The following is a 24485-nucleotide window of genomic DNA, read 5'->3' as shown; positions in this document are numbered from 1 at the left end:
ACCTTTTATTCTGAGGAGAAAAACAATCTGTTTGCATTGTCCATGGTGGACAGGACAATGAAGAAATAGGATAGTGAAGCCCTGAAATAGATTCCTTAGAAGAAAACTATGGAGTCTCTGTCACTGGGGACCTCTTAGAACAGGTTAGATAAACATGTCTGAATAATTTAGGTGAGTAACCCACTTCCAGCAGGAATAGATTAAATGACTTCCTAGAATAGGCTTGCAAGCCTAAATTTTACCAGTGTAAAGGTTGACTTAAAAGATGTTTCTCTAAGAACTGGAATTGTGTGATGAGACTTCTGACTGAGTGCTACCTGCTACCCAGGCACAGAGACTTCTTACCTCTTGTGTCTTAGACTCATTGTTTTGGTATCTCTTTTATCTCCTCCTACGCTATAAATCCTTTCAATTAGGGACTTGCCTTCAGAGTATAATACAGTGGGGTTTTCCTTTGTTAGCCCTTCCTGTTATAAGATAATGATTTAGTAATAAGTCATTGCAAGATTAATATTTGGGGTTCGTGTATGGGAGCTGTATTGGGTTTGTGTGGCAAGGTTTTGGTAGCAGGGGGCTGCAGGGGTGGCCTCTGTGAGAAGAATCCAGAAGCTGCTCCATGTTAGATAAGGGCCAAATTTCAGCCGGCTCCAAAGGGACCTGTCACTGACCAGTCAAGCCAACAAGCGATGTTGTTTACACCTCTGTGAGAGCAGATTTAAGAAGGGGGGGGGGGGGGACTGCTGCGCAACAGCAGCTGGGAGAGTGAGGACTGAGAAACAGCCCTGTAGACACCAAGGTCAGTGAAGAAGGAGGGGGAGAAGGTGTTTCAGGTGTCGGAGCAGAAGTTCCCCTGCAGCCTGTGGAGAGGACCATGGTGGAGCAGGTTGTCCCCCTGCAGCCCATGGTGTACCCCATGGTACGGACCCATATTTGGAGCAGTTCTTGAAGAGCTGCTGCCTGTGGGAAGTCCATGCAGGATCAGTTCGTGAAGGATGGCATCCCATGGGAGGGATCCCACGTTGGAGCAGGGGAAGGAGAGTGACCATGAAGGAGCGGCGGAGGTGAAGTACTATAGACTAACCGCAGCCCCCATTCCCCTGTGCCACTCAAGGGGAGGAGGTGGAAGAGGGTGGATGGGGGGAAGGTGTTTTTAGTTTTTCTTTGTTTCTTGCTTCTCTAGCTTGTTAGTAATAGGCAATAAATTTCTCTAATCTCCTTTTGCTGAGTCTGTTTTGCTTGTGACGATAATTGTTGAGTGATCTCTGTCCTTGTCTCAACCCTTGAGCCCTTTTCATAATATTTTCTCAACCCTTTCCCTTTGAGGAGGGGGAAAGAGAGAGTGGTTGTGGTGGAGCTCAGCTGCCCAGCTGAGTAAAACCACCACAGGAGCTCGCTAGGGTGTTTCAAATAGGATTCTTTTAAAATAATGTTTACCATACTACTTGAAAAATGTTAAATATGTTGAACTTCTGGAGGGTTTCTTAACTGCCTAACATCCTTTCAGAAACAGTCTACTGACTAGTCACGTTGAATAAATTGATCTGTTTTTCTTGAATATTTGCCTTTTCATGTTTTGTGAACTAATTACTTTTTCTATGAGAATACTTCTCTGCAGAATAATGAATCTCAGTCAAAACTAAATTGAAGCATAACCTGATTATATTACTGGTTAAGAATGCAGGAAGGGATACAATGGCTTACCAGGTTCCATTGTTTTAATGAGGGTATGATTTTAGCTGTCAGCTTAAATATGTGACTATTCACCATGCCCTGGGCTGGAAGCACATTTCGTGTAGCTGTCATGAGTTGGGTGAGAGAGTAGAGCCACCACAGAAGTAACCTTTGACTGTACAGAAAGGAATACTAGTTCTGATTCATGGAAGGCAGCAGTATTATGTTCAAGAAGAAAGGGTACTGTTACTTTCAGCGCTAGCACAAATGTGACATTGTATCCTCAGTATGCCAGCAACAGATAGTTTTATTGGCATATTGAATAATATATATTGTGTTATGGGTATGTGCTTGACTGCTCCACTTAAAGACTTCACTGTGGCTTCAAATTTTTGTTATTACCAGCTATATAGTTAGTGCTATAGATATGAAACACTTGGCTTCCTTTGTGCAGAAAAGGAATGACTTGATTTCTCTTTTGGACAAAAAAAAGCTGAGAACTTACTGAATTATTTCTAGGTTGTGTAAAGCAGAACATATAGTGCAAGTGGGTTAGTATAATAAATGTGAGCAACAGTTCTGCTGTAAATTATTAAAAATGTAATAGTTCAGTATTCAATATAATAACTTTTTGTTTAGTTCAAGGAAGAAATTTCTAAGCGTTTCAAGTCCCACGCTGATCAACTTGTTCTGATATTTGCTGGAAAAATTTTAAAAGATCAAGATACTTTGATTCAGCATGGAATTCACGATGGACTCACTGTTCACCTGGTCATCAAAACACAAAACAGGTAACCTGAATTACGAGCAGTCTATTTACCTCTAAGAAATTAAAAATGTTCTTAATTACTGGTGCAATTGCTTTCTTTTGGACAAACCTAGATTTGACTACAGTACATTCAAAAGCAGTACAAATACTCTTGTTATGGAACAAGAGAGGCAACTCAAATTCTGTAAGGTTGTGAGGATAAGGCTAAGGATCCCTAAAACAAGATACAGATTGAGGAAACAGTTCATTGGCAGGCATCCCAGGCACAGGATGAAAAAGTGGTAATAGCTGTGGTGATGCCCATCAATTTAATTTTTTGAAAGTCCTGTTCTGAAAAAGTGATGACATGACAGATGTCTGAGAATCATAGAAGGGTTGAGGTTGGAAGGGACCTCTGGAGGTCATCTGGTCAAAGTCCCATGATCAAGCAGGGACACCTAGAGCAGGTTGCCCAGGACCATGTCCATGTGGCTTTTGAAGATCTCCAAGCAGGGAGACTAAACCTCTCTGGGCAACCTGTTTCAGTGCTCAGTCACCTGCACAGTAAAGAAGTGCTTCTTGATATTGAGACAAAACCTCATGTATTTCACTTTGTACCCGTTGTCTCTTATCCTGTCACTGGGTACCACTGAAAAGAGCCTGGCTCTGTCCTCTTCATTGTACCCTCCCTTTATGTATTTATAGATATTGTTCCCCATGAGCTGCTTCTACTCCAGGTTAAACAGTCCCAGCTCTCTCTGCCCTTCCAGTCCCTTGATCAGCTTGGTAGTCTGGACTTGTTCCTGTAGCTCTGTCTCTCGTGTGTTGAGGGACCCTGAATTCCATGCACTATGCCAGGTGTGGTCTTACCAGCCCTGAGTAGAGGGGAAGGATCGCCTCCCTTGACCTGCTGGCATTGCATCACTTAATGTGTCCCAGGATACCATTAGCCTTCTTAAGCAGCAAGGGCACATTGCTGACTCGTGTTCAACTTGTTGTCCATCAGAACCCCCAGATCCTTTTCCGGCAGGCTGCTTTCCAGCTGGGTGGCTCCCAAGCATGTGCTGGTGCCTGGGGTTGTTCCTCCATAGGTGCAGGACTTCACACTTCCCATTGTTGAAACTCATGAGGTTTGTGTCAGCCTAATTCTCCAGAATGTCTGGGTCCCTCTAGATGGCAGCATGACCCTTGGCATATCAGCCATTCCCTTTGGTTTCATATCATCCATGAGTTTACTACGTGTATAGTCTACCCCATGGTCCAGATCATTAATGAAGATGTTGAACAGGACCGGACCCAGTATTGACCTCTGGAATACACCACTATTTACTGACCTCCAACTAGACAAGGTTCCATTTATAACAACCCTCTGGACCTGGTGATTTGGCCAGTTTTTAACTGACTTTGCTGCCTGTCCATTCATCAACAGCTTCTTTATGAGGATCTTATGGAAGACATTGTCAAAGACCTTCCTGAAGTCCGGGAAGACAATATCCATTGCTCTTTCCTCATCCTACAGGCTGGTCATTTCATTACAGAAGCTTATCAAGTTGGTCAAGCAGGACTTGACTTCAGTGAATTCATGCTGATTATTCCTGATGGTTTTCTTCTCTTTCATGTGCCTGGAAATGGTTTCCAGGATGAGCTGTTCCATCACCTTCCCAGGTATCGAGATGAAGCTGACTGGCCTGTAGTCCATTGGGTCCTCCTTGCCTTTCTTGAAGATAGGAGCAACATTTGCTTTCATCTAGTCCTTGGGCACTTCTCCCAATCACCACAGTTGATCAAAGATGATTGAGAGTAGCCTTGCAATGCCATCTGCCAGCTCCCTCAGCACTTATGGATGCATCCCCATGGACTTATGTATGTCCAGTTTGCTCAAGTATTCCCTGACCTGACCTTTTTCCACCAACAGTACATCTTCCTTGTTCCTGCCCTTTACCCCTGGTTTCTGGGACCTGGGATTCCTGAAGGCCAGTCTTGCTGATATAGACTGATGAGAAAGTATTCAATACTTCATCCTTTTCCTTGTCCTGTCATGACATTGTTTCTCTACTAAATGGCATTGTTTATTTTGTGTACTGGGTCTGGCTGGGATGGAGTTAACTTTCTTCATAGCAGTAGTGCTGCTTTGGATTTTTGACCAAAATAGTGTTGATAACGCACCAATTTTATTTATTTTTACTATTGCTGAACAGTGTTTACACAGTACACGGTATCACTGTCTCATGTTTCTCACTCTGTCCCGTGTGCCTCCCCCCCCCCCCCCCCCGTAGGCTAGGAGCGGACAAGAGGGACAAGAGGTAGGGATACTTACTTGTCCAACTTGTAATCTTTTAACTTCTCTCTCTCTCTCCCTCAGATCACAAGATCACCCAGCTCAACAAACACATGCTACTGGAAGTACTGCTACTGCATCAATATCAAGCAGTAGTACCTCAACATCAACTTCAACAAATAGTAACTCTTTTGGCTTGGGTAAGAATGTTGGTTAGGTAACATGGTGGGTATCTTGGGTACCTTGGTTTCAGGTAATAATCCTGTTTACATTTGAATGAAGCTCCAGGGCTAAAATAAATAAATAAAAATTACCAGTTACAAAAATTTGTGGTATTGGCTGTAAAATGTTTCTTACTAATAAGTTATAAGGAAAGTTGTTTCCTTATTTTTTATATACAGAACTTCAGGCTTGTGATGTTTCATCTTCAGGTGCCACTGATGTTGTATTCTGACAGTATAAGTAATTAACTCCTTCTAGTCTCCAGAATAAACAGTTCTCCAGATTTACTATTACCTTCTAAAAATGTGGAACTTCTTTCTGCGCTGAGCTCTGCAAAGGAGAATTTAAAACATTATTAGTTCTTGGTACATCAGCAAAAAGAACTCTGCTTTTTGTTTAGAATAGGAAGTATGCATCATATTACGAGATCCCTGTTTGGTGGTCTGTCCCTTCTTGGTGGTCAGGCTATAAGTGATTTATTACAAATGTATTGGAAAGTGTTGGGAAATAACCCAAGGCCCTAAAACTCAAGTATCCCTTGTACCTTAGCTATAGTAAAGTAGAATAAAAGCTGTTAGATTTGTAACAACTTATATTTCAGATGAGGTTTGGGTTTTTAGATGTCTTGTTATGTAATGAAGTAGCCTCTTTGTGGATGACTCCTTAAAATCATTGCAAAGATGGAATTTCCATTGGTTTTCATTATTTTAAAGTGTGGGATACGTTTACATATTTAGAAAGAACCTGGATGTGTTTAGAAGTATACTAGAAACTGAAAGCTATAATTATATTTTTTCCTTCCTCTTAAAGGTGGTCTTGGAAGTTTGGCAGGTCTGAGTAGCCTGGGCTTAAATGCATCAAACTTTTCAGAGCTGCAAAGTCAGATGCAACGACAACTGATGTCCAACCCAGAAATGATGGTTCAGATAATGGAAAATCCATTTGTTCAGAGTATGCTTTCAAGTCCTGACATGATGAGACAGTTAATTATGGCTAACCCTCAAATGCAGCAACTGATACAGAGAAATCCAGAAATCAGTCACATGCTAAATAATCCAGATATAATGAGACAGGTATGTAGAAAGATCTATTAAGTTCATGACTTTGATTATACTGTAACTGTGAACAAAAGAGCAAAACTGGATATGCTCAGATGAGTGCTGAAATATTGTTGAAGAATTTAGGCTTGTTAGAAAGTCTGTAAAAGATCACTATAGGAAATGTTTTTATTTTTAGTTGCTTGTGTCTGTAATAGGCTGATAACTCAGAAAAATTACAGCATAGTTTTGAAAGATGCTAAAAACCATATAATCATATCTTCTGAGTTTAGAATTGGATGCCACTTGAAATCTTCTGTTATTCATCTAACAGTGAGTTTACCAAAAGTAATAATTCTCAAAAAAAAAAAACTTATTTCCAGTTTATTTAGAAGCAATTGGGACTACACAGTTAAAAATTATGTGGTGTGTAAGCTATGTCTTATGTGGCAGAGGGCATCAGGAAACAAAATGGAGGATTTTGAAAATAAAGGAATTGATTTTTATCAACTTCATGTTGTGAGAAAAATCCCAATAATTTTCTTCAGACAGGATCTTCTATGAAGCTGTTTTATTCGCGATTGCAATGGTGGGCATCCTGTCAATCAAGAGCGCATTTTAGTAAACAAATCATAACCTTTTACTCCCTATTACCCGACGCCTGATCACCTCCCCTGTTTCCTCATTGGCTGAGTGCTACAGGTTCACAAGCTACTCGACGCTCCTCTATACCATATATGTACAATTTTTCTTTTTTTTTTCAACCCTTTAATTTCTCCTTTCTTATGTTTTGAGAACTTGTGATCTTTGTTTTACTGTTCTCACACTGCTCATCCTGTTTTTCTCAAGCTTCTACCTTATTTTGGAACAGTGAGGCCTTCTACTGTCCACTTATCTACTTAGCATTTCTCCTTATTATGACTACACAACTACCTTGGAATACAGAAAAGTAATTCTCTACTGCAAAAACACAGCTTAGTTTCTTACAGTGTTATAAGATGAATGCTGTACTGATGTTAGAAATGGTAAGAGTATATTGTGCTCAAAAGGAGAAGAGAAGAAAGAACAGGATGGTATATTCAAGTTTTTTCCCTGCTTTTTTTCAGTGCTCTATGACTCAACTAGCATACTGGTAGCTGTGACAGAACTTTGACTAATATCAAATACCACTGACTCCCACTAAGATGACATCTGGTTTTGGCTTTAATCCTAATTTGAAACAGAGTTAGAAATTAGTAACTGACATACTGTTAAATGCTGATGTCTCCACTTTAGAATGTGTGCTGGATTTGGCTGGGATAGAGTTAATTTTCTTCATAGTAGCTTGCATGCTGTTATGTTTTGGATTTGTAATGATTTTTTTTTAAAGCAAATTAAAGGTGCACAAGTCCATGGGACCTGATGAGATGCATCCATGGGTCCTGAGGGAATTGGCGGATGTAGTTGCTAAGACACTATCCATCATACGTGAGAAGTTCTGGCAGTCCGATAAATTGGAAAAGGGGAAACAACCCCCATTTTTAAAAAATGAAAAAAAGGAAGACCTGGGGAATTACAGGCCAGTCAGTCTCACCTCTGTGCCTTGCAAAATCGTGGAGCAGATCCTCATGGAAACTATGCTAAGGCATGTGGAAAGCAGGGAGATGATTGGTAACAGCCAACATGGCTTCACTAAGGGCAGATGGTGCCTGAAAAATCAGGTGGCTTCCTACAGTGCAGTTACAGCATTGGTAGATAGGGGAAGAGCAACTGACAGCATCTACCTGGACTTGTGCAAAGCATTTGACACTGTCTCCCATGATATCCTTGTCTCTGAATTGGAGAGACATGGATTTGATGGATGGACCACTTGAAGTGTAAGGAATTGGCTGGATGGTCGCACCCAAAGAGTTGTGGTCAATGGCTCAATGTCCCGGTGGAGATCAGTAATGAATGGTGTCCCTCAGGGGTCAGTGTTGGGTCTGGCAGTGTTTAACATCTTTGTCAGTGACAATGGACAGTGAAATTGGTTGCACCCTCAGCAACTTTGCCGATGACACCAAGCTGTGTGGTGCGGTCGACATGCTGGAGGGAAGGGATGCCATCCAGAGAGACCTTGGCAGGTTTGAGAGCTGGACCTGTGCAAACATCATGGAGTTCAACAAGGCCAAGAGTGAGGTCCTCCATCTGGGCTGGGTCAATACCAAGCACAAATAGAGGTTGGGCAATGAGTGGATTGAGAACAACCCTGCAGAAAAGGACCTGGGGGTGCTGGTGGATGAGAAGAGCTGGCAATGTGTGCTTGTGGGCCCAGAAAGCCAGCCATATCCTGGGCTGCATCAAAATAAGCGTGGCCATCAAGTTGAGGGAGGTGATTCTCCTTCTCTACTCTGCTCTCGTGAGACCCCACCTGGAGTACTGTGCTCAGCTCTGGGGCCTCCAGCAAGTATTAGAATGACTCCAGAGGAGGGTCATGAAGATGATCAAGGGGCTAGAGCACCTCTCCTACAAAGACAGGCTGAAGGAGTTGGGGTTGTTCAGCCTGGAGAAGAGAAGGCTCTGGGGAGACCTTACAACAACCTTCCAATACCTAAAGGGGGTCTATAGGAAAGCTGGGGAGGACTTCTATGTCAGGGAGTGTAGTGATAGGACAAGAAGTAATGGCTTTAAACTAAAAGAGGGTAGATTTAAATTAGACGTTAGGAAGAAGTTCTTTGCTGTGAGGGTGGATGAGGTATTGGAACAGGTTGCCTAGAGAAGTTGTGGATGCCCCATCCCTGGAAGTGTTCAAGGCCAGGTGGGATGGGGCTTTGAGCAACCTGGTCTAGTGGGAGGTGTCCCTGCCCACGGCAGGCGGGTTGGAACTAGATCTTAAAGGTCCCTTCCAACCCAAACCATTCTGTGATTCTATGAAAATAGTGCTGATAACACACCAGTGTTTTAGCTGCTGCTCAGCAGTGCTTTCACAGACCCAAGCTCTTTTCTGTTTCTCAAACTGCATGCTAGTGAGTAGGCCAGGGGTGCACGAGAAGCTGTGAGGGAAATGCAACCAGGACAGGTGACCCAAACTGGCCAAAGAGATATTCCATACCATATGACATCATGCTCAACTGGGGGGAGTTGGCTGGAGGGGGCTTCAGTTGCTTGGGGTGTGGCATCGGTTGGCTGGTGGTGAGCAATTGCATTGCACATTACTTGTTTGTTTGTTTTTTTCCTTTGGTTCTGTGTTTTTTTTTGTTTTGTTTTTATCTTATTAAATTGTCTTTATCTCAACCCACAAGTTGTTTTTTTTAACTTTTGCCCTTCAGATTCTGTTCCCCTCTATCCTGCTGCAGGGGGGAAGTGAGTGAGCAGCTATGTGGTGCTTAGCTGCCTACCAGGGTTAAAACACAAAAGAATGAATTTTCTTGTATTGATACAAGTTAAATGTTCTACTTCCTTAGACACTAGAACTTGCTAGAAACCCTGCAATGATGCAGGAAATGATGCGAAATCAAGACCGAGCCTTGAGCAACCTTGAAAGTATACCAGGTGGCTACAATGCCTTGCGACGTATGTACACAGATATTCAGGAGCCAATGTTGAATGCAGCACAGGAACAGGTGAGAAATGATTGCAAGGACCACTGAAAGATGTTTTTTGTTTTTTTTTTTTAATGAAAGAAGGTAAATAATGTAACTTCTCAAATGTGTACTTGACAAAACTTAATTTCTTGAAGCCACTGCATAGCCTGTTCCTATGCTCTTTAAGTTTGAAAGAACAAAGATTGTTTTGTGAGTTCGAGAAGCTATTTTACCATTAATACATTTTTGTTAAATATTCTAAATTTATTCTTTATTTTTAATTCTTGGAATTATAAAATTCTGAGGTCTAGGAAGGGTGTGTTTAGTAACTTGCAACTTAAGGTAGGAAGAAAAAGGCTTAGAAACAAATTTCAAAGTTGGAAACCACTATGCAAGATATAATCTTGCTGTGATTGAAGTACTAACATAGTAACAATGCTGCTTTTAAAATGAAGTGTGATTAACTTTTTTGCTGGAGTTGATAATATCTCTTTCTATGTTGGCATTTTTTCAGAATATTTACACTGGCTTATTTTAGGATGGTGAGTATAGTTGATCAAGAGCCATCAACATTTGTATTCATATGTAATTTTGGAAAGGTAACTTGCTGTTTCTAGCAGTATTAAAAGTAGATGACTTTAATAGTTTATATGTTTGTTTCTCCTTCCTCTGTAGTTTGGAGGTAACCCATTTGCTTCCTTAGTAAGCAATGTATCATCCAGAGGGGACAGTCAGCCATCTCGTACAGAAAATAGAGATCCTTTACCAAATCCCTGGGCTCCTCAGTCCAGCTCTCAGAGTTCCACAACTGCCAGCACCAGTGGTGAGAGCAGTGGCGGTAGTAACGTTGGAAACAGCACCTCTGCCAGTATGAGACAGAGCTCAACCATACCAAATTTGGGACCTGGACTAGGAGGTGTGTCTGTTAATGCAATTCTATGTATTTGTGCATATTAAGGAGTTTGCTGAAATGATTGTTTTATTAGAGATGTTTTGATTTCAAGTTTGTATTGATATTTATTTTCACAGAACATTTGATTAATATCGAAGTCTTCTGTAGAAAAGCAAACATGAGAAGTAAATGAAGAGTATTAACAATACTTGTGTACTCTAAGTAGGGAATCTGTAGATGAATGCTATTATTTTTCCTGGATGGAGACAAACAGGAAAACAACTAATAATGTAGATACTTAGTGGGACTGCTTGTTGGATACAGCCTCTGGCTTCAATTTGTTTCTAGGGCAAATGCATCTGCATAAGGAACACCACATTGAGATGTATTTAATGGGCTAAAGCTCATTTAAAAAAAAAAAAGTTGTATCCCGGTTTTAGGCAGTCTAATTCATTTGATTATAGTCAGGATGTTTACTAAATTGACCTTTTGCTTTTTTTTAAAGTTGGTATGTTCAACACACCAGGAATACAGAGTTTGTTACAGCAGATAACAGAAAATCCCCAACTTATGCAAAATATGTTGTCTGCACCCTATATGAGAAGCATGATGCAGTCATTAAGCCAGAATCCTGATTTTGCAGTACAGGTAAATGCTTCTGGTGTAGCAGTGTGTTGTGTGCATTGAAGCAAAAAAAAAAGTAGTTGACTTTGATACAGTTTTATTTTCACAAGAGTGATAGTACAAACTTCCCAATGATTACTTGTCTGTTGTGAATGGCCCAGTCAATGCCAGACTAATTGAAATTATTACCTGGTTACCTTTAACAATCTATTGTACTAAGCTTCTTCAATTTGTAGTTGGACATCATGCCAAGCATTCTTCTGAAACAGCTTGTAAATTTGTGTATGTTTCATACAGCCCTAAACTTCTGTGGCCTAGCATAAAAACTAGTTAGACAAAACAAATGCTTTGATCGTAAATTAAGGTAGATCTGCTAGTACATAAATACCCACCCTAGCTTGGGAGGACAGAAATGGAGGGGAAGGAGTTGTTGCCATATCTAGCTGTTATTCTGATTTTCGTTTCTCATCTGTGACCCTTGCTCACTATAAAAGTGGTGATACTACTGCTGTTTTATGAATGGTATTGTAGAAGTGCTTTCAAATTTTCCTTAGAGCAGTAAAAGTCAAATCTTGAACTAAGATAAAAATATTCTCTTTTGTATATTACACGCTAGGAAAAATCCCTTGCTTTTTGCAGATGATGTTTACAGGGAAAACATCATGTCTGTACTGGGGGCTGACCAGAGAAGGCTTTCCTTATAGCATAAATGAGGTTGTTTTGGCAAGGATCTGGCATTCACTTTAAAAATTTTAAAAAACAAACAAAATCCGGTGACTTCAGTTAGTCTTCAGGCTTGTGGTTCATTGTTTCATAACAAGTTTTGGCCAAAGAACTAGTAGGAGATAATGAGATTATTTTCATAGACTATTATCTTGTTCTGTGATTCATGTGTAGTAAGTACTTGTCTTAAAATCCACTCTAGTACTTACTCTTTGATCTATTGTTTGAAAAGTTAAATATTTTTGTACTGTAGATGATGTTGAATAATCCTTTATTTGCTGGAAATCCTCAACTTCAGGAACAAATGAGACAACAACTTCCTACTTACCTTCAACAAGTAAGATGAAATACTACCTGTTGTTAATAAATGTCTGCAATTCACAAGCAATTTTTGCAGTAAACTGGTGCCTTTCCTTGATCTCACTCAAAGCTAGATTGTTGCATATGGTTCTCGTTAGCTTTAGACACTAAGTTGCATTGTCCCCTGATAATTAAATGCTTGATTTATTTCTTCATCCCTTTTAAGTTAAGCCTGATTTTTTAGTGGATGATTTTCTGTGACTAGCACAACTACTTTGATCTGCTCTTGTGCCTTTGCTTAAAAAGAAGACTTGTTCTTACTGCACACCAGCTAGAAAACACTTCTGTTTGCTACATAATTTGTTTTGCTACTAAGGTAAGTCTTACCTGTGCTTTTCTCATGCCTTTCTCCATCCTGACCTAAAAATTTTGGGGTAAAAAAGACCTCATGGCATGCCTTGAAAGAGACAAATTGTGAGTTAATTCAAAAGAAACAGAGTGGGTTCTGAAGATATTTGCCTGTAAAGATTGTCCTACCACCAGCTTCCCCTCTTAAACCATTGTGGTTGCAGCCCCATTATCTGCTTGACTTTAGTTGTCACAGTGTATATGAGGGCTGTGTCCTCTAAATAAGAGTTAACAAAATTTTTAGGAATTGAAAATGTAACTCAGTGCATGAGTTCCATCATTAGGTAGTCCTTGCAAATCAAAGTAAATGTGTGTTGACAGGATCTTATTGCAGGTAGGCAGTGTTATGAGTAAAATAAATAATAATAACATGAATTACAGTAGCAAGTTCAGTGTTAAGAAGAAACTGTTTACATTGCTTTAATGACATGAATGGCTGTAGCATTTCATAGTGCCACTGCTTCATGATGACTCAGTAGTACCTGAAGAGCTAATATCACATTTATATTTTGAAATATGTGAATAAATCCTGATTAATATATCATGAAGAGGCAGCGGGAATCCTTTGTTTCCTTTGGGTAAATCTTTACATCAGTATCGCCTTGGGATTTATCTGCACAGCTAGTTCGCTGGTGTCTTCTCCACGTTAAATCAGATGATCAACAACATTAATAGAGGAAGTAAACTAGAGAAATACATGGGTGTTCTCAGAATGTTGACAGCATTGCAGCCCATACTTCCCTCACTCATCTGTTTGTATTATATTATGGGATTGGGTGATGGAAGCCATGAAATGTTCCTCTGTATAATTGAAAGCACTTCTTGCAATAAAGGTTGCTCAGCACAACTAGGAAAATGCATGTGAGCTACTCAGTCTACTCCTTTTACATAATTTTTAGATAGATTAATAACATTAATAGAGATCCAAGTCACTTAAGTGCTCAAAGAATCGTTGGGTCACAATTTTCTTTAAAGCAACTCCACATATCAGACAGTAAGTCATGGCTTAAGTTATTTTTGTAAATAAGGTAACTACAGCAGCTTGCTTCAGCAAACCTAAAATGTATTCTTCCTTTAAAGGTTTGGATTAACTTTACCAGCTATACATTTATTTATTATCCTCTGACTTTTAGCTATCAGGAAGAGACAGGAAGAATCCGAGAGACAAATTGTTTAAAAACTCACTGTGCCCTGGTCTCATTACATACCCATATTTCAGGACGGAATCAATGTTTGATCTTTGTACCCTATTCTGCTATTCTGTTTTGAGAAAATTTAACATTAATCTGTGCAGTTCATTGTGAATCAAAAAGTGTTTTTGCAGCAGAAGGAATTTGGTTTAGTTACCAAGTGAAGGCTGCTGAAATTAATCGGCCTGTCTGGTATTTGAAGCAGATCTGGCTACTAAGACTGCCTCACTTATGACTGAAACAAATACCTTTTCACTACAAGTGGCATCTCTAAGCAGAGGTGAGCGTAAGCCAGTAGTTTTGGTTTTGTATCTAAAATAGTCCAATTTTGGGACATCTAATTTCAGATGTCAAAAGGATTTGTCTTTTAAATTATCTGTGGATGTGAAAGATGGTTTTTAGTTGAATTTTTAGTAGAGTGAAGGTCCTTGAACATTATATGTTTGCTAGTATGTTTTGCAGAGTGTTCGCATGTCTGTAGGCAGTAATGCTGCTACAAATATGAACAGGTACACAAATTATCATGATCAAACTGTTGTGGTCTAAATTTAGCTACAAAAAGATGTTTTATAACTTTGCATTAGATACCTACTGGTCAAGTTTTGTTGTATTCATCCTTATTGCTTATCAGTATTGTGATATGGGAAACTAATTTTAAAATTATGTTGGACTAATACACTCCTATGGCTTTAGAAGATGATAAAGTCTACTAGAAGGGGTAATGAGAAATACTTTTGTTTATGTACTCCTTATTTGAAAGGAGTCTAGAGAGCTCATCGATCATCTGTGAAAATTTTCTCAAAAAAGAAAAATATCTGAAGGACTTCATGTAACTAAAGTTGAGAAACAGCAAGTTCTGAAAGGATGTCAAATTCTGTATAACATCTAGTGATAAAGATTAACTTTGAATGTCTATGTATTATTAAATTTGTGAGTTTCTCTCTTGTTCTTAGATGCAGAGTCCTGACACATTATCAGCTATGTCAAACTCTAGAGCGATGCAAGCTTTGCTACAGATTCAGCAGGGCTTGCAGACGCTAGCAACAGAAGCACCAGGACTTATACCAGGGTAAGAATTGATCATACAAATTTATACAAGAACTTTTTTCTTGTGTTTGTTTTTTCATCTTTTTGTCTTTTTTATAAAATGTGTAGAGGTTTATCCAGTTTTAGAGACCGTTCCTCTTGCATTTTTTAGGTTCGCTAAACTTGTTTTAGAATCTGTCACACTTCTGTTTGCAATGCACTTTCTAGCAATGATGGCTATGGTCTTTGTCTTGGTGCTTTACTTTAGTTGTCATCCACTCTTTATTTGACAAGATTTTTACTCAGTAATTGAATATGATGGGAAGAGACATTACAAGTAAGCTATTTTCTATATTTTTGATGTATTTCTCTGTCACTTGTGCAGATTTAATCCTGGTTTAGGTGGATTTGGAAGCACTGGAGTTCCTACAGGCTCCACTGTACCTAGTTCTGTTCCCAGTGAAAATACTAGTCTAGCATCAGGGGCCGTTGAACCTGGTCACCAGCAGTTTGTCCAGCAAATGTTGCAGGCGCTTGCTGGTGTAAATGTTCAGGTAAGTAGGTTACTATATTCTAGTGTGTGTGTTTTTGGGGTGTGAGGTGTTTTTCTGTTGTTGTTTGTTTTTGGTTTTAATCCCTCCCCTGTGTGCACCACCATAATACTTCTGGTCAAAGGAGAACAGAGGAAGTTTAAAAGTGGTGTTGTAGCTGTGCAAATAAATGCTGGAAAAATATCAAATTTGAGTAAAAATGTCCTCTGAACGGTTGATTGTTGTACACCTATTTTCATACCCTTGAGTTTCTGAAATGCCTGGAAAGAAGCAGATTAAGGTGTTAAGGGAAGACTGGTTCACTGGTGAGTGAAACATGGGCTCAGACAAGAAAATAATGTAAGTGTACCGAACACCATTATCTCTGTGCTTTGTATCTATGTTTCTGGTTGTTACTCTGTAGCTGTGACAGACTCTGTCCCACTCTTCAGAATAGCCACACTCAGGTTATTTGGGGTCTGAATTTATAGCTTGCTTCCCTGACATCCTGCAGGTCCAGACTGCACAGTGTACATTGTGTTAATGTACCAAGTGGAGTTCAGGCTTTCCAGAGAACTCCAGAAGTTGACCAAAGGTGACAGCTTTGCAGGTAGTTGTAAGGTGGTGAGTAAGACTAGTTTTAAAGAGGGCATTCCCATAACAATGGAGTAGTATCTCAAGAGTGCTGTCTGTGTGAAACAGCACTGTTAGTTACACTGTGGTACATATCCAGTGTAATGGTAGACTGCTGGTGAAAGAAACATTCCTGCTCTTGCCTCCTCTGTTGCCTTAGGCTGAAGTTTTTCTAACTAGAATTTTGGTAAATTTAGTCAATAAATAATTGGAACACTAAAGAGGTAATTTTTATGTCAAGAAAAATAAAATAGCATACAGCATTCACTGTTGCCAACACTGAAATCACCAAAATCCTACTGTCACTAGATTGGACTGGTTTAATTTTAAAACAAACAAACAAAACCTGCACACGTCTTTAAGAAACCGTTCTCAGGACATAAATTTGCCAGACCTAGTTTTTGTTCCTCTTCTGTCAAACAAGTAGATGTCCTTATAGTTCAAAAATGTCATGTAAATATAGATACTCTTAAAATTTGAAGCTAGTCTGATTTGTTCAATCAATAATTGTGAATTGAATTTGTCATAGTCTAGCTTGGGGAACTTGAGAAAGATGCATTCAGAAATTGTTATTAAAGATGTGGAGTGGTTCAGAACCAACTATGTACTTTGTCAAATGTGTATTATGCTTTTATAGCTTTAAATTTTTCTTCTTAGCAGTTACAAAATCCAGAAGTTAGATTTCAGCAACAACTGGAGCAGCTGAATGCAATGGGCTTTTTGAACCATGAAGCAAACTTACAAGCTCTAATAGCAACAGGAGGAGATATCAGTGCAGCTATTGAAAGGCTGCTTGGCTCTCAGCCTTCATAGCAGCATTTCTTTAACTTGAAAAAAATTAATTTATTTTTGATAACTGCTCTTAAATCTTTAAAATAGTTGCTTTATTTCATTCTGACTCTTGGGATTTTCTTGTTATAACTAAAATCAGTTATGTATTTTTAAGGTAAAATGCAGTAGTTTTCAAATGGGGAATTGATGTGTTTTCACTTGGTTGTTGCATGCATCACTTTTGTTCTGCATTATTTGTTAATTTTTTCAAACTATCAGCTTTCATGGTTGGTTGAGCAGGTTTTGTTTGACTTGCATCTGTCCAGTTTTTTTTAGTACTAAACCATTAGCCTTCAGTAGTAATTTATGCAGGATACAAATTAAAAAGGAAACAATTGAAGCTATAATTTGTGGATACCAATGCTGCTTATGATGATTTCAGCATGTATTTTTTGCTAGCAAAATGCTGCAAGATTTATACCACTTGAGTACCATTTTTGCTTTTATTTGTGTAAAGTATAAATATAACATACAATGGATACAGCTCATTTCTAGAAATTTACACGTTGCGATAGAATGGAATTACAAATAACAAAAAAAGGCCAGGAAAAAAAAAGTTGTAAGACATGGTTTTCAGTGTAGAATCTTCCAGCATCTTGGTAAACATCTCATAAAAAATGCTTGGGCAAGTTTGTTTAAAATATACTAGAATTGCTGTTCTAGTATATCTTTATGTTCTAGTTATGTCTTTACATCTAACTGTAAAGAAACTTGCATTGTAACATTGTCTCATTGAAAAATTGTTACAGATTAAATTACCTTTCTGCAAATTAAAGGAGAATTGCCTTTTGATCTGAAACTGCTTCTAAGGTTTTTTTGACTTTTTCCACTGAGATTCTAAAGTATTATGATTTGTAACTGGAAACATTACTTTGAGCCACCGTCATGTGATATTCTAATTACTTCTAACCACCATGTGAAAAATACTGTAAATCTTCTTAATTTTTATTGGTAGTTACCTCTTGCGCACAGGTAATAAATGAATTTAAAAGTATTTAAGCATATTGTTTTGATGTGTGCAATTGGTGATTTTCTGGCATTCAAGGTGACTGATCAGCTTAATATAGTTGTCATTTGAATGTTAGCTCTGGGAATATTTACAGACTTTGGGCTGAGATTAGCAAGCAATACTTGGAGTATAAAGTGGAGGGCAGAGAAGAATATGATATTGAAGACTTTTTAGATAAAGTGGAGGTAGTGAAATAAAGCATTCTGTTGTGTGTTACTGAATGGGATTTGCTTTTTATTGGTCTTTGGTGTCAGTGTAATTGTGAGCATTCTGATTTAATTCCTCTGTTGCATTAAACAATCTGAACAAACTTTTCTTTCGGTACAAATATAAATCCAATTTGCTCTAAAAAACATTGTCTGCAAATTGTTTAAATTTACTGGTCTTTGGCTCAAAGTTGTTAATAAGTGAAATGAAGTATTAGTTTTAACTAAAACTGAAGTATTATAATAGTAAACTATTGTTCCTTTATATTCTAATGGAATATAAAGGGGGGTGTTAAGCACGCTTTCTTCTCCATACAGTTAAGTTATTAAAACTCTTGGCAAAGCCAAGCATGCAGATTTTTCAGGAAGTAATCGTGTTGCATTCTTCTCTCAGAAGATTTTCTGTCCAGTAACCTTGTTTCTTCAGCAATAAATTAATTGATCAAATGCTGCTGATGTTCTTTTGGGTAAAGTTTAAAAAAAAATAATCAAAAAAAACACTCAGTTGTCAGGCCTCTGGATCAAAGTCTCATACATACAGCAACAAAGAGTATTAAACGCACAACTGAATTAAAATAGAATCTTCTGGTGATTTGAGTTTTATATAGTCAAAGCCTTTTAAAATACTTAGTTCGGGTGGGAAATTATTGGCTAAGAAACAAAAGTAATGATAGTAAATCTGCAAGTGACCAGACCTTCACAGTGCCTTCTTTTTGGGTAGGTAGCTTTCATTGTACTGGGTACAAGGCTGTGATAGAGAAGTAATAGCAAGTAGTTTCTGTAGATAAATCACAATTTTTTCACAGTTACTTTCACAGTTACACTTAAGATCTTCAAAGTAACTAATCTGACTTGACCTTATAGTATGCCTTATAGGAACCTTGCTTTAAAACAGTGAGATCTCCAGTCATTCAGAAGGCATATCCTTCTAAAAAAGTAATCTGTAACTTGCAAAAAGGCCGCTGTCAAACTGAAAGGGCAAGGCTGAAATATATGGAAGGGAGTGATTTTTGCCAAGCTTTACTATGATACTAAAACACTTAATCTGATCTACATGAACATTCTTTTGAGACAATATCTAGTTCGCCTCTGCAATTAAAACAGAGATATGCTATTTTAAGTCAAATTGTTAGAATTTAAGAAAAAAGTGGTTTAACCTAAATTGTACGATGAACCCTTGAGCTAAGTTTACTTCTTGTACAATCAGTGTTTAACTGTGTCACTAATTTAACTATGTACCTATTGTCAACTAGTAATGACAATTAGTAATTGAGTAGTGGTAAAACACTGAAACATCATTAGTGTGGGAGGAATTTTGGTTTTGTTGGAAAAGACTTTCACTGTTAAAAGTGGCAGTAGGTGGAATATGGTTTGTAGTAGGAGTAAAAATTTATTATGTCTTTAATAATAAATGATACATCACACTTGTTGGTTTAATGGCATAATAGAGTAAGCAATCATGAAGATTCTATCTCCTGCTCCTGCCGCACTAGGCTTTTAGGTGCTCACCTTTGAAAATGTCTGATTTCTTTTGGGGTATGAGGGCTTGAAATTTAATATTACTGCTTGATAATCTCTCATGCAGCTGCTTTCCTATCACTGTGTAGTTTCCTGAATTATTTAGTTTTCTTGTGTCTGAAAAAAAGCAAGCATAAATCTGCATTTAATAGTGGGCATTTTAGAAAAGCTCTTTGTAAAATTGTGTATTGGGAAAATTATGAAGACTTCATTAAAAGCAAAGGTACCACAAGAGGGTGCCATTTCTTTAATTTTCATAGTGACTAAACTAGCATGGCAACAATAATAAAAAAAAAAATCTATACGCAACTGTACATGGGGATGATTCTATTCATGTCTTGTAGAATCTTTCTTACACAAATCATTTGCAGCTTTTTCATAAAGTTTAGCTGAAGAGGCATCTATTGTGTATCAGGGAATAGAGAGCTTTTTAAAGAAGATATTAACCTTAAATTCTGCGAGTTGTGTAACTGACTATATTCAGGATTCTGATCACAAAAAGCAAAATATGTATTCAAAATAGTTTGATCTTGCATTTTAAAGCATGAATGATGTGTTGGTCAGCTGATTTAAATCTCTAAAAATAAACATTCCTAAAAAGAATCCAATCATACTGTCCAAGATGATTAGGCATTTGGTAATTATTGAAACTAATAATCTAGAAAATTTTATACTGTAGTCATTATCAGTATGTTCTGTGGTTATGCTGTCTGGAAGAAGCTAATGTCAGGTTCATTACTGAACTGGATCCTTGAAATTATCTTTATACAGACAGTAGAAAAACAACCATCATTGGCAACAATTTTCCCAACGCTATTATGCGGGGCTTAGTTTACCCATAGCAATTATTATAATACCTTAGATTAGTGAATGCATAATGCTTTTACTAGTTGCAGAATATTTTTATACTACTGCATATGTTTTTGTTTTGGAATACAATGGGGAAAACGCTTAAGGTAGTGGTGCAAATTTTTTTCCTCTTTAACTAGAACATATTAATGATAGCAGTTCTCTTACCTCCTTAATATATCACGCAATGCACAAAACCAGGGAATCCTGTCCTAGAAACTAAAGAAGTTAATTCAAAATTGTTTATGAAGTTTATTTGAAACAGTCACTTCTAATTTTTAAAGTATTTGATGATAAAAATAAGTATTATAATGCATGCTAAGTTCAGTTTTGTATCTCTTTCTTCCAGATGTAGATTTACTACCACTGCCTGAAGGCTAAAAAGAAGTGCTAGATGTTTTATCAATAAAAGGGGTTTAGCGAAGTAGTGCTTTTATATTACAAATACCTAGAAGTATCTGATGAAAGCTGCATCTTTTTTCAGTAGCTTTTCAAATGTAATTTGATTGATTGGAATCTCAATATAATCAAATTTTAAGCCTTAAACTCCCAGCAGCTTTTGTCATACCTACTGAGCATTGAACTTGTGTTCCTATTTCATCTTTCAACACAGTTACTGCTGGGTGAGTGCAGCAAATGACGATGTGGACAGATAAATGTAACAAATTTTTTGTTATTGCCATTATAGAACAATTTCCCCCTGGCATTCAAGAAGGCCCGTAGAATTTTGCATCACCGATTGTTTCAGAAGAGGTGTTTCCCTCTTGCTTGGTATCATGCACCAATGGTTTATTCATTAAATTGTGCAATGCTGCTTTACGTGAGATACTGGCTTATCTGAACTTCCAACCATTAATGAAAGATTAGTTTTCAATAAGAATTGTACTGTGTCTGGATAGGATTAAGTTTTTGTTATAAACGAAGATACAACTCAATCTGAATTTAGTAATATTTATAAAAGGCAAGTAAACAGCGCTGGGTGCGCGGGGAGTCTATGCTCTACCAACACGCGCGCACAACCGTCAAACTTTCTAAATATATAGAACATTGCTTTTACATATTCGTAAGAAACCCGAATACGCCTATACATATGTACAATCAGAAAAGGTATCAATTGAAACATAAACATGGCAAAGTTTTCCGAATTCTGGCAAGTGTTTAACAAACAATCCGTTAAGTCTATTACTATTAATGTCCATGACTGGGGGAACATACTTGGAGTTGGTAATCCTGGTTGAAGTGCTCCCATATCTTCCATGACTTCATTAATTTTTCTCAGGTCATGTAACAGTCTCCATTTTCCATTCCCTTTCTTGATTACAAACACCGGAGAATTCCAGGGCTAGTTGTGGGAACAATATTGAGAGGGAGAGTCAGGAGAATATAATAATTTACTAACTTTTAGAGAATTTACTAACTTTTTAGAAAAGGGGGACTGAGAGAGGGAGTTAGGGGAATCTTATCAAGTAGAGATAGAGTGCTGACAGCATGAAACTAGGATCCTACTTAGTGTCTTTACTAACTATGGTGCTTGTGCAAATTAATTAAAGCAAGAAGCCTTGGGCCCCTTCACCAAGGTCAGTCTCTTAATAAGAGTGTGAGCCTATCTTAGGAAACTGGTAGAAACTGGTCCTGCGGATGGACAAGATCCAAGAAGCAACTGAGTCTGCGCAGAGACAAGAGGTCAACTAGCGGTGACAAGGAAGAGTCATCAATCTTCATCCCCACGACCCCCAAAGACCACCACCAGAATACACTGCGCAAGCGCAGGTGGGAGGAGTTTATGGAAATGACTCCTTGGAACTAATTTTACTATGAAGCGGGGACAGGTTATGAATATGTATAGGCGTATTGTGAAACTTCATGCATATGTAACTCTTTACTGCAAATAACCATGGGAAGTTGCTGCATTGGGCGTGCACGATTTTGGAGGGGCTACCCCCCCCGTGCTGCCCAGCGCTGAATAAACATACCTACTTTACAATCTTGCTGATTGTGGAGTCCGTTTTCCGCACGTCAATTTGGCGAGCCAGGCAGGAGACTCTCTGCTTGGCCGCGGGATCGACTGTGGAGCGGACGCTCCTGGGCGCCCCCGAGCACTTTCCTAGGAGGAGTCTCCGCTGCCAGCCACTCACCACGGGAGCAGACAAAAACCTCCTGAAACTGCGGATAAAACGGTATGTGTTGTGGGAAGGGCCTGTAAGTCGTACGTGTGGTCGGGGCAGCTGGTAAATCGCGCAGAAGATGTCTGGCGTGCAGCATAGTCCCCATATGAGAGGAAGGTACCCTGCATGATCAAAGGGGATTTGGTGACCAATAGAGCAGCCGCTAGCGATCTTGGGAGTAGATCGAGCAAATCCGAGGTTACCGCTGCATCCCAGTGTTGGGAGCCAGGATGGACCTACTAATGACTGTATAAGAAGCAGGAGAAGGGTAAGCGGGCCTCTCGCAATTGTGACAAGGTTACTTGGGTAATGTTTGCAGCTGCTGGAGGGATATTGGCTGGAATGTTAATAACTGTAGGTCTTATTTGTAAATGTCTAGATAGCTCATGTTGAAGGCATTTGTGTAAGTGTGTGAGTTTGAGACGGTACAAACGAGTTTGGTTATTGTTCTAAGTGATATATTTTTGTGGTATGAACAAGAAGTGTAAGGGGCCCTTTGTGTGATTGTGTGATTGTGCTGTGTGAGTGAGACGCAGCATCGCTGCCAAGCGAGTGCGGAGTTCCGATCCGCGGTTCCGTATTCTCCGCGAGGGGAGTGGCCAGAGACGAACAAAGCGCATGACAGATCAAAAGGGAGTTCTGTTTCACCGAAGTGTTGATTAGATAATATACGGGCTTAGTGGTGCGTCCCGTCTGTAAATATCCTGACGTGTGACAAGGGAAAGGCGGGAGCATTATTTAAGTAACGGTTTAGAAGTTTCAGTGAAAGGAGTTGTAAAATGGGAAATACTCAAGGAGGAATTTTGAAGAAGAGCCCCTTAGGCTGTGTGTTAGCTTACTGGAGGGATATTGTTGGGACTGGAGGTACAGAAAGTAAGAAAATCCTTATCAAATATTGTAATCAGTGGTGGCCACTGTATAAATTAGAGGATGGAGTTAAGTGGCCACTCAACGGGACAATAGATTATAATACTCTTTTACAATTGATGTTGTTCTTAAGGAGAGAAGGAAAGTGGGATGAGGTTTCATATGCGGATATGTTTTTCACCCTCCGAAATCACCCGGAGTGGCAAAGGGACTGTGGAATGGCACCACCACAGGATCCCATGGTACTGGCGCTCGAGCGAGAAAATAACAGAGAGCTTAGGGGTAAATTGACACGGTGTTGCTCGGCATGCAGTATTGGACAAAGGTGTACCAGAGCAGAAAAGATCTATCAAGCACCAGAGCAGGATCTAACAGATTTGTTTAAGCCTCCCCCTCGACCACAGGAACAGGGTGAGGACTCAGACGGAGCATCCACTCCCCCGGACAGTCCTGTATCTTCCAGTACCAGAAAGAAATATGCTTCCACAGCCTTACAAGCACCTCTCCGGGAGGCAGTAGGGCCTGATGGTGGGGCAGTGCTGATCAAAATACCCTTTACCACTACTGATCTGGGAGAATGGAAAAGGGTTGTGAAAGATTATAGGAATGATCCAGTAAGTGTCACCAAATATTTTCAGTTCATTGTAAAGCAACATAACCCTGATTGGAAGGACATACAGTTATTGTTAGAACACCTGACTGAGACAGAGAAGCAATTGATTTTAAAAACTGCAGGAGATTTGGCTGAGGATCATTATAAGACTACTGGAGGGGATGTTAAGGAATACTTTCCCCTCCAGGATCCAAAATGGAATGTAAATAGATCCGCAGAGATGGAAAGGTTACAGGCATATCAAGAGTGGATTTCAAAAGGAATGGAAAAGGCCATTCCTAAAACTATAAATTGGTCAGCACTATACGCAATTAAACAAGGTCCCTCCGAGTCCCCGTCCGAATTCCTGGATCGACTGAGGGATGTGATGTGCCGTAACACACCGCTGGATCCTGGCTCTGAGGTAGGGATACAACAATTAGTCTCCCTGTTTTTGGGTCAGTCTACAGGGGACATTAGGCGTAAGCTCCAGAAGTTACGTCCCACAGAAGGTAGAAATATGGAAGTGTTACTGGATGAGGCATGGAGAGTATTCAGTAACAGAGAGGAAAGATACAGACAAGGGCAAAGGAGGCTGGTGACAGTAATCCAGGAAAAGGAGGA

At 39.1% G+C, this 24485-nt stretch overlaps 1 protein-coding gene across 5 annotated transcripts in view; it reads left to right on the top strand.

Annotated features, from left to right (window-relative positions):
* The window catches only part of LOC136789441 (ubiquilin-1-like), a 34640-nt gene extending 12415 nt beyond the window's left edge, over positions 1-22225 (top strand). The window contains exons 2-11 of one of the 5 annotated variants that reach the window (XM_066989501.1): positions 2311-2462; positions 4782-4897; positions 5730-5992; positions 9379-9537; positions 10174-10414; positions 10896-11038; positions 11991-12074; positions 14589-14704; positions 15047-15215; positions 16485-22225. In XM_066989501.1, the coding sequence (XP_066845602.1) occupies positions 2311-2462; positions 4782-4897; positions 5730-5992; positions 9379-9537; positions 10174-10414; positions 10896-11038; positions 11991-12074; positions 14589-14704; positions 15047-15215; positions 16485-16637 (1596 nt within the window). In that variant the 3' untranslated portion in view covers positions 16638-22225. Of the gene's footprint in view, positions 1-2310; positions 2463-4781; positions 4898-5729; positions 5993-9378; positions 9538-10173; positions 10415-10895; positions 11039-11990; positions 12075-14588; positions 14705-15046; positions 15216-16481 lie in introns of all 5 variants that reach the window. The other 4 variants (XM_066989500.1, XM_066989504.1, XM_066989503.1 and 1 more) reach the window with 4 other exon arrangements.
* Positions 22226-24485: the final 2260 nt, after the last annotated feature.

The sequence above is a fragment of the Anser cygnoides genome, unplaced genomic scaffold (genome assembly GCF_040182565.1).
Source record: "Anser cygnoides isolate HZ-2024a breed goose unplaced genomic scaffold, Taihu_goose_T2T_genome scaffold_45_1, whole genome shotgun sequence".
NCBI classification, from domain to species: Eukaryota; Metazoa; Chordata; class Aves; order Anseriformes; family Anatidae; genus Anser; species Anser cygnoides.
The sequence above is the reverse complement of the archived record's forward strand: the minus strand, read 5'-3'. Positions and strand labels throughout refer to the sequence as shown.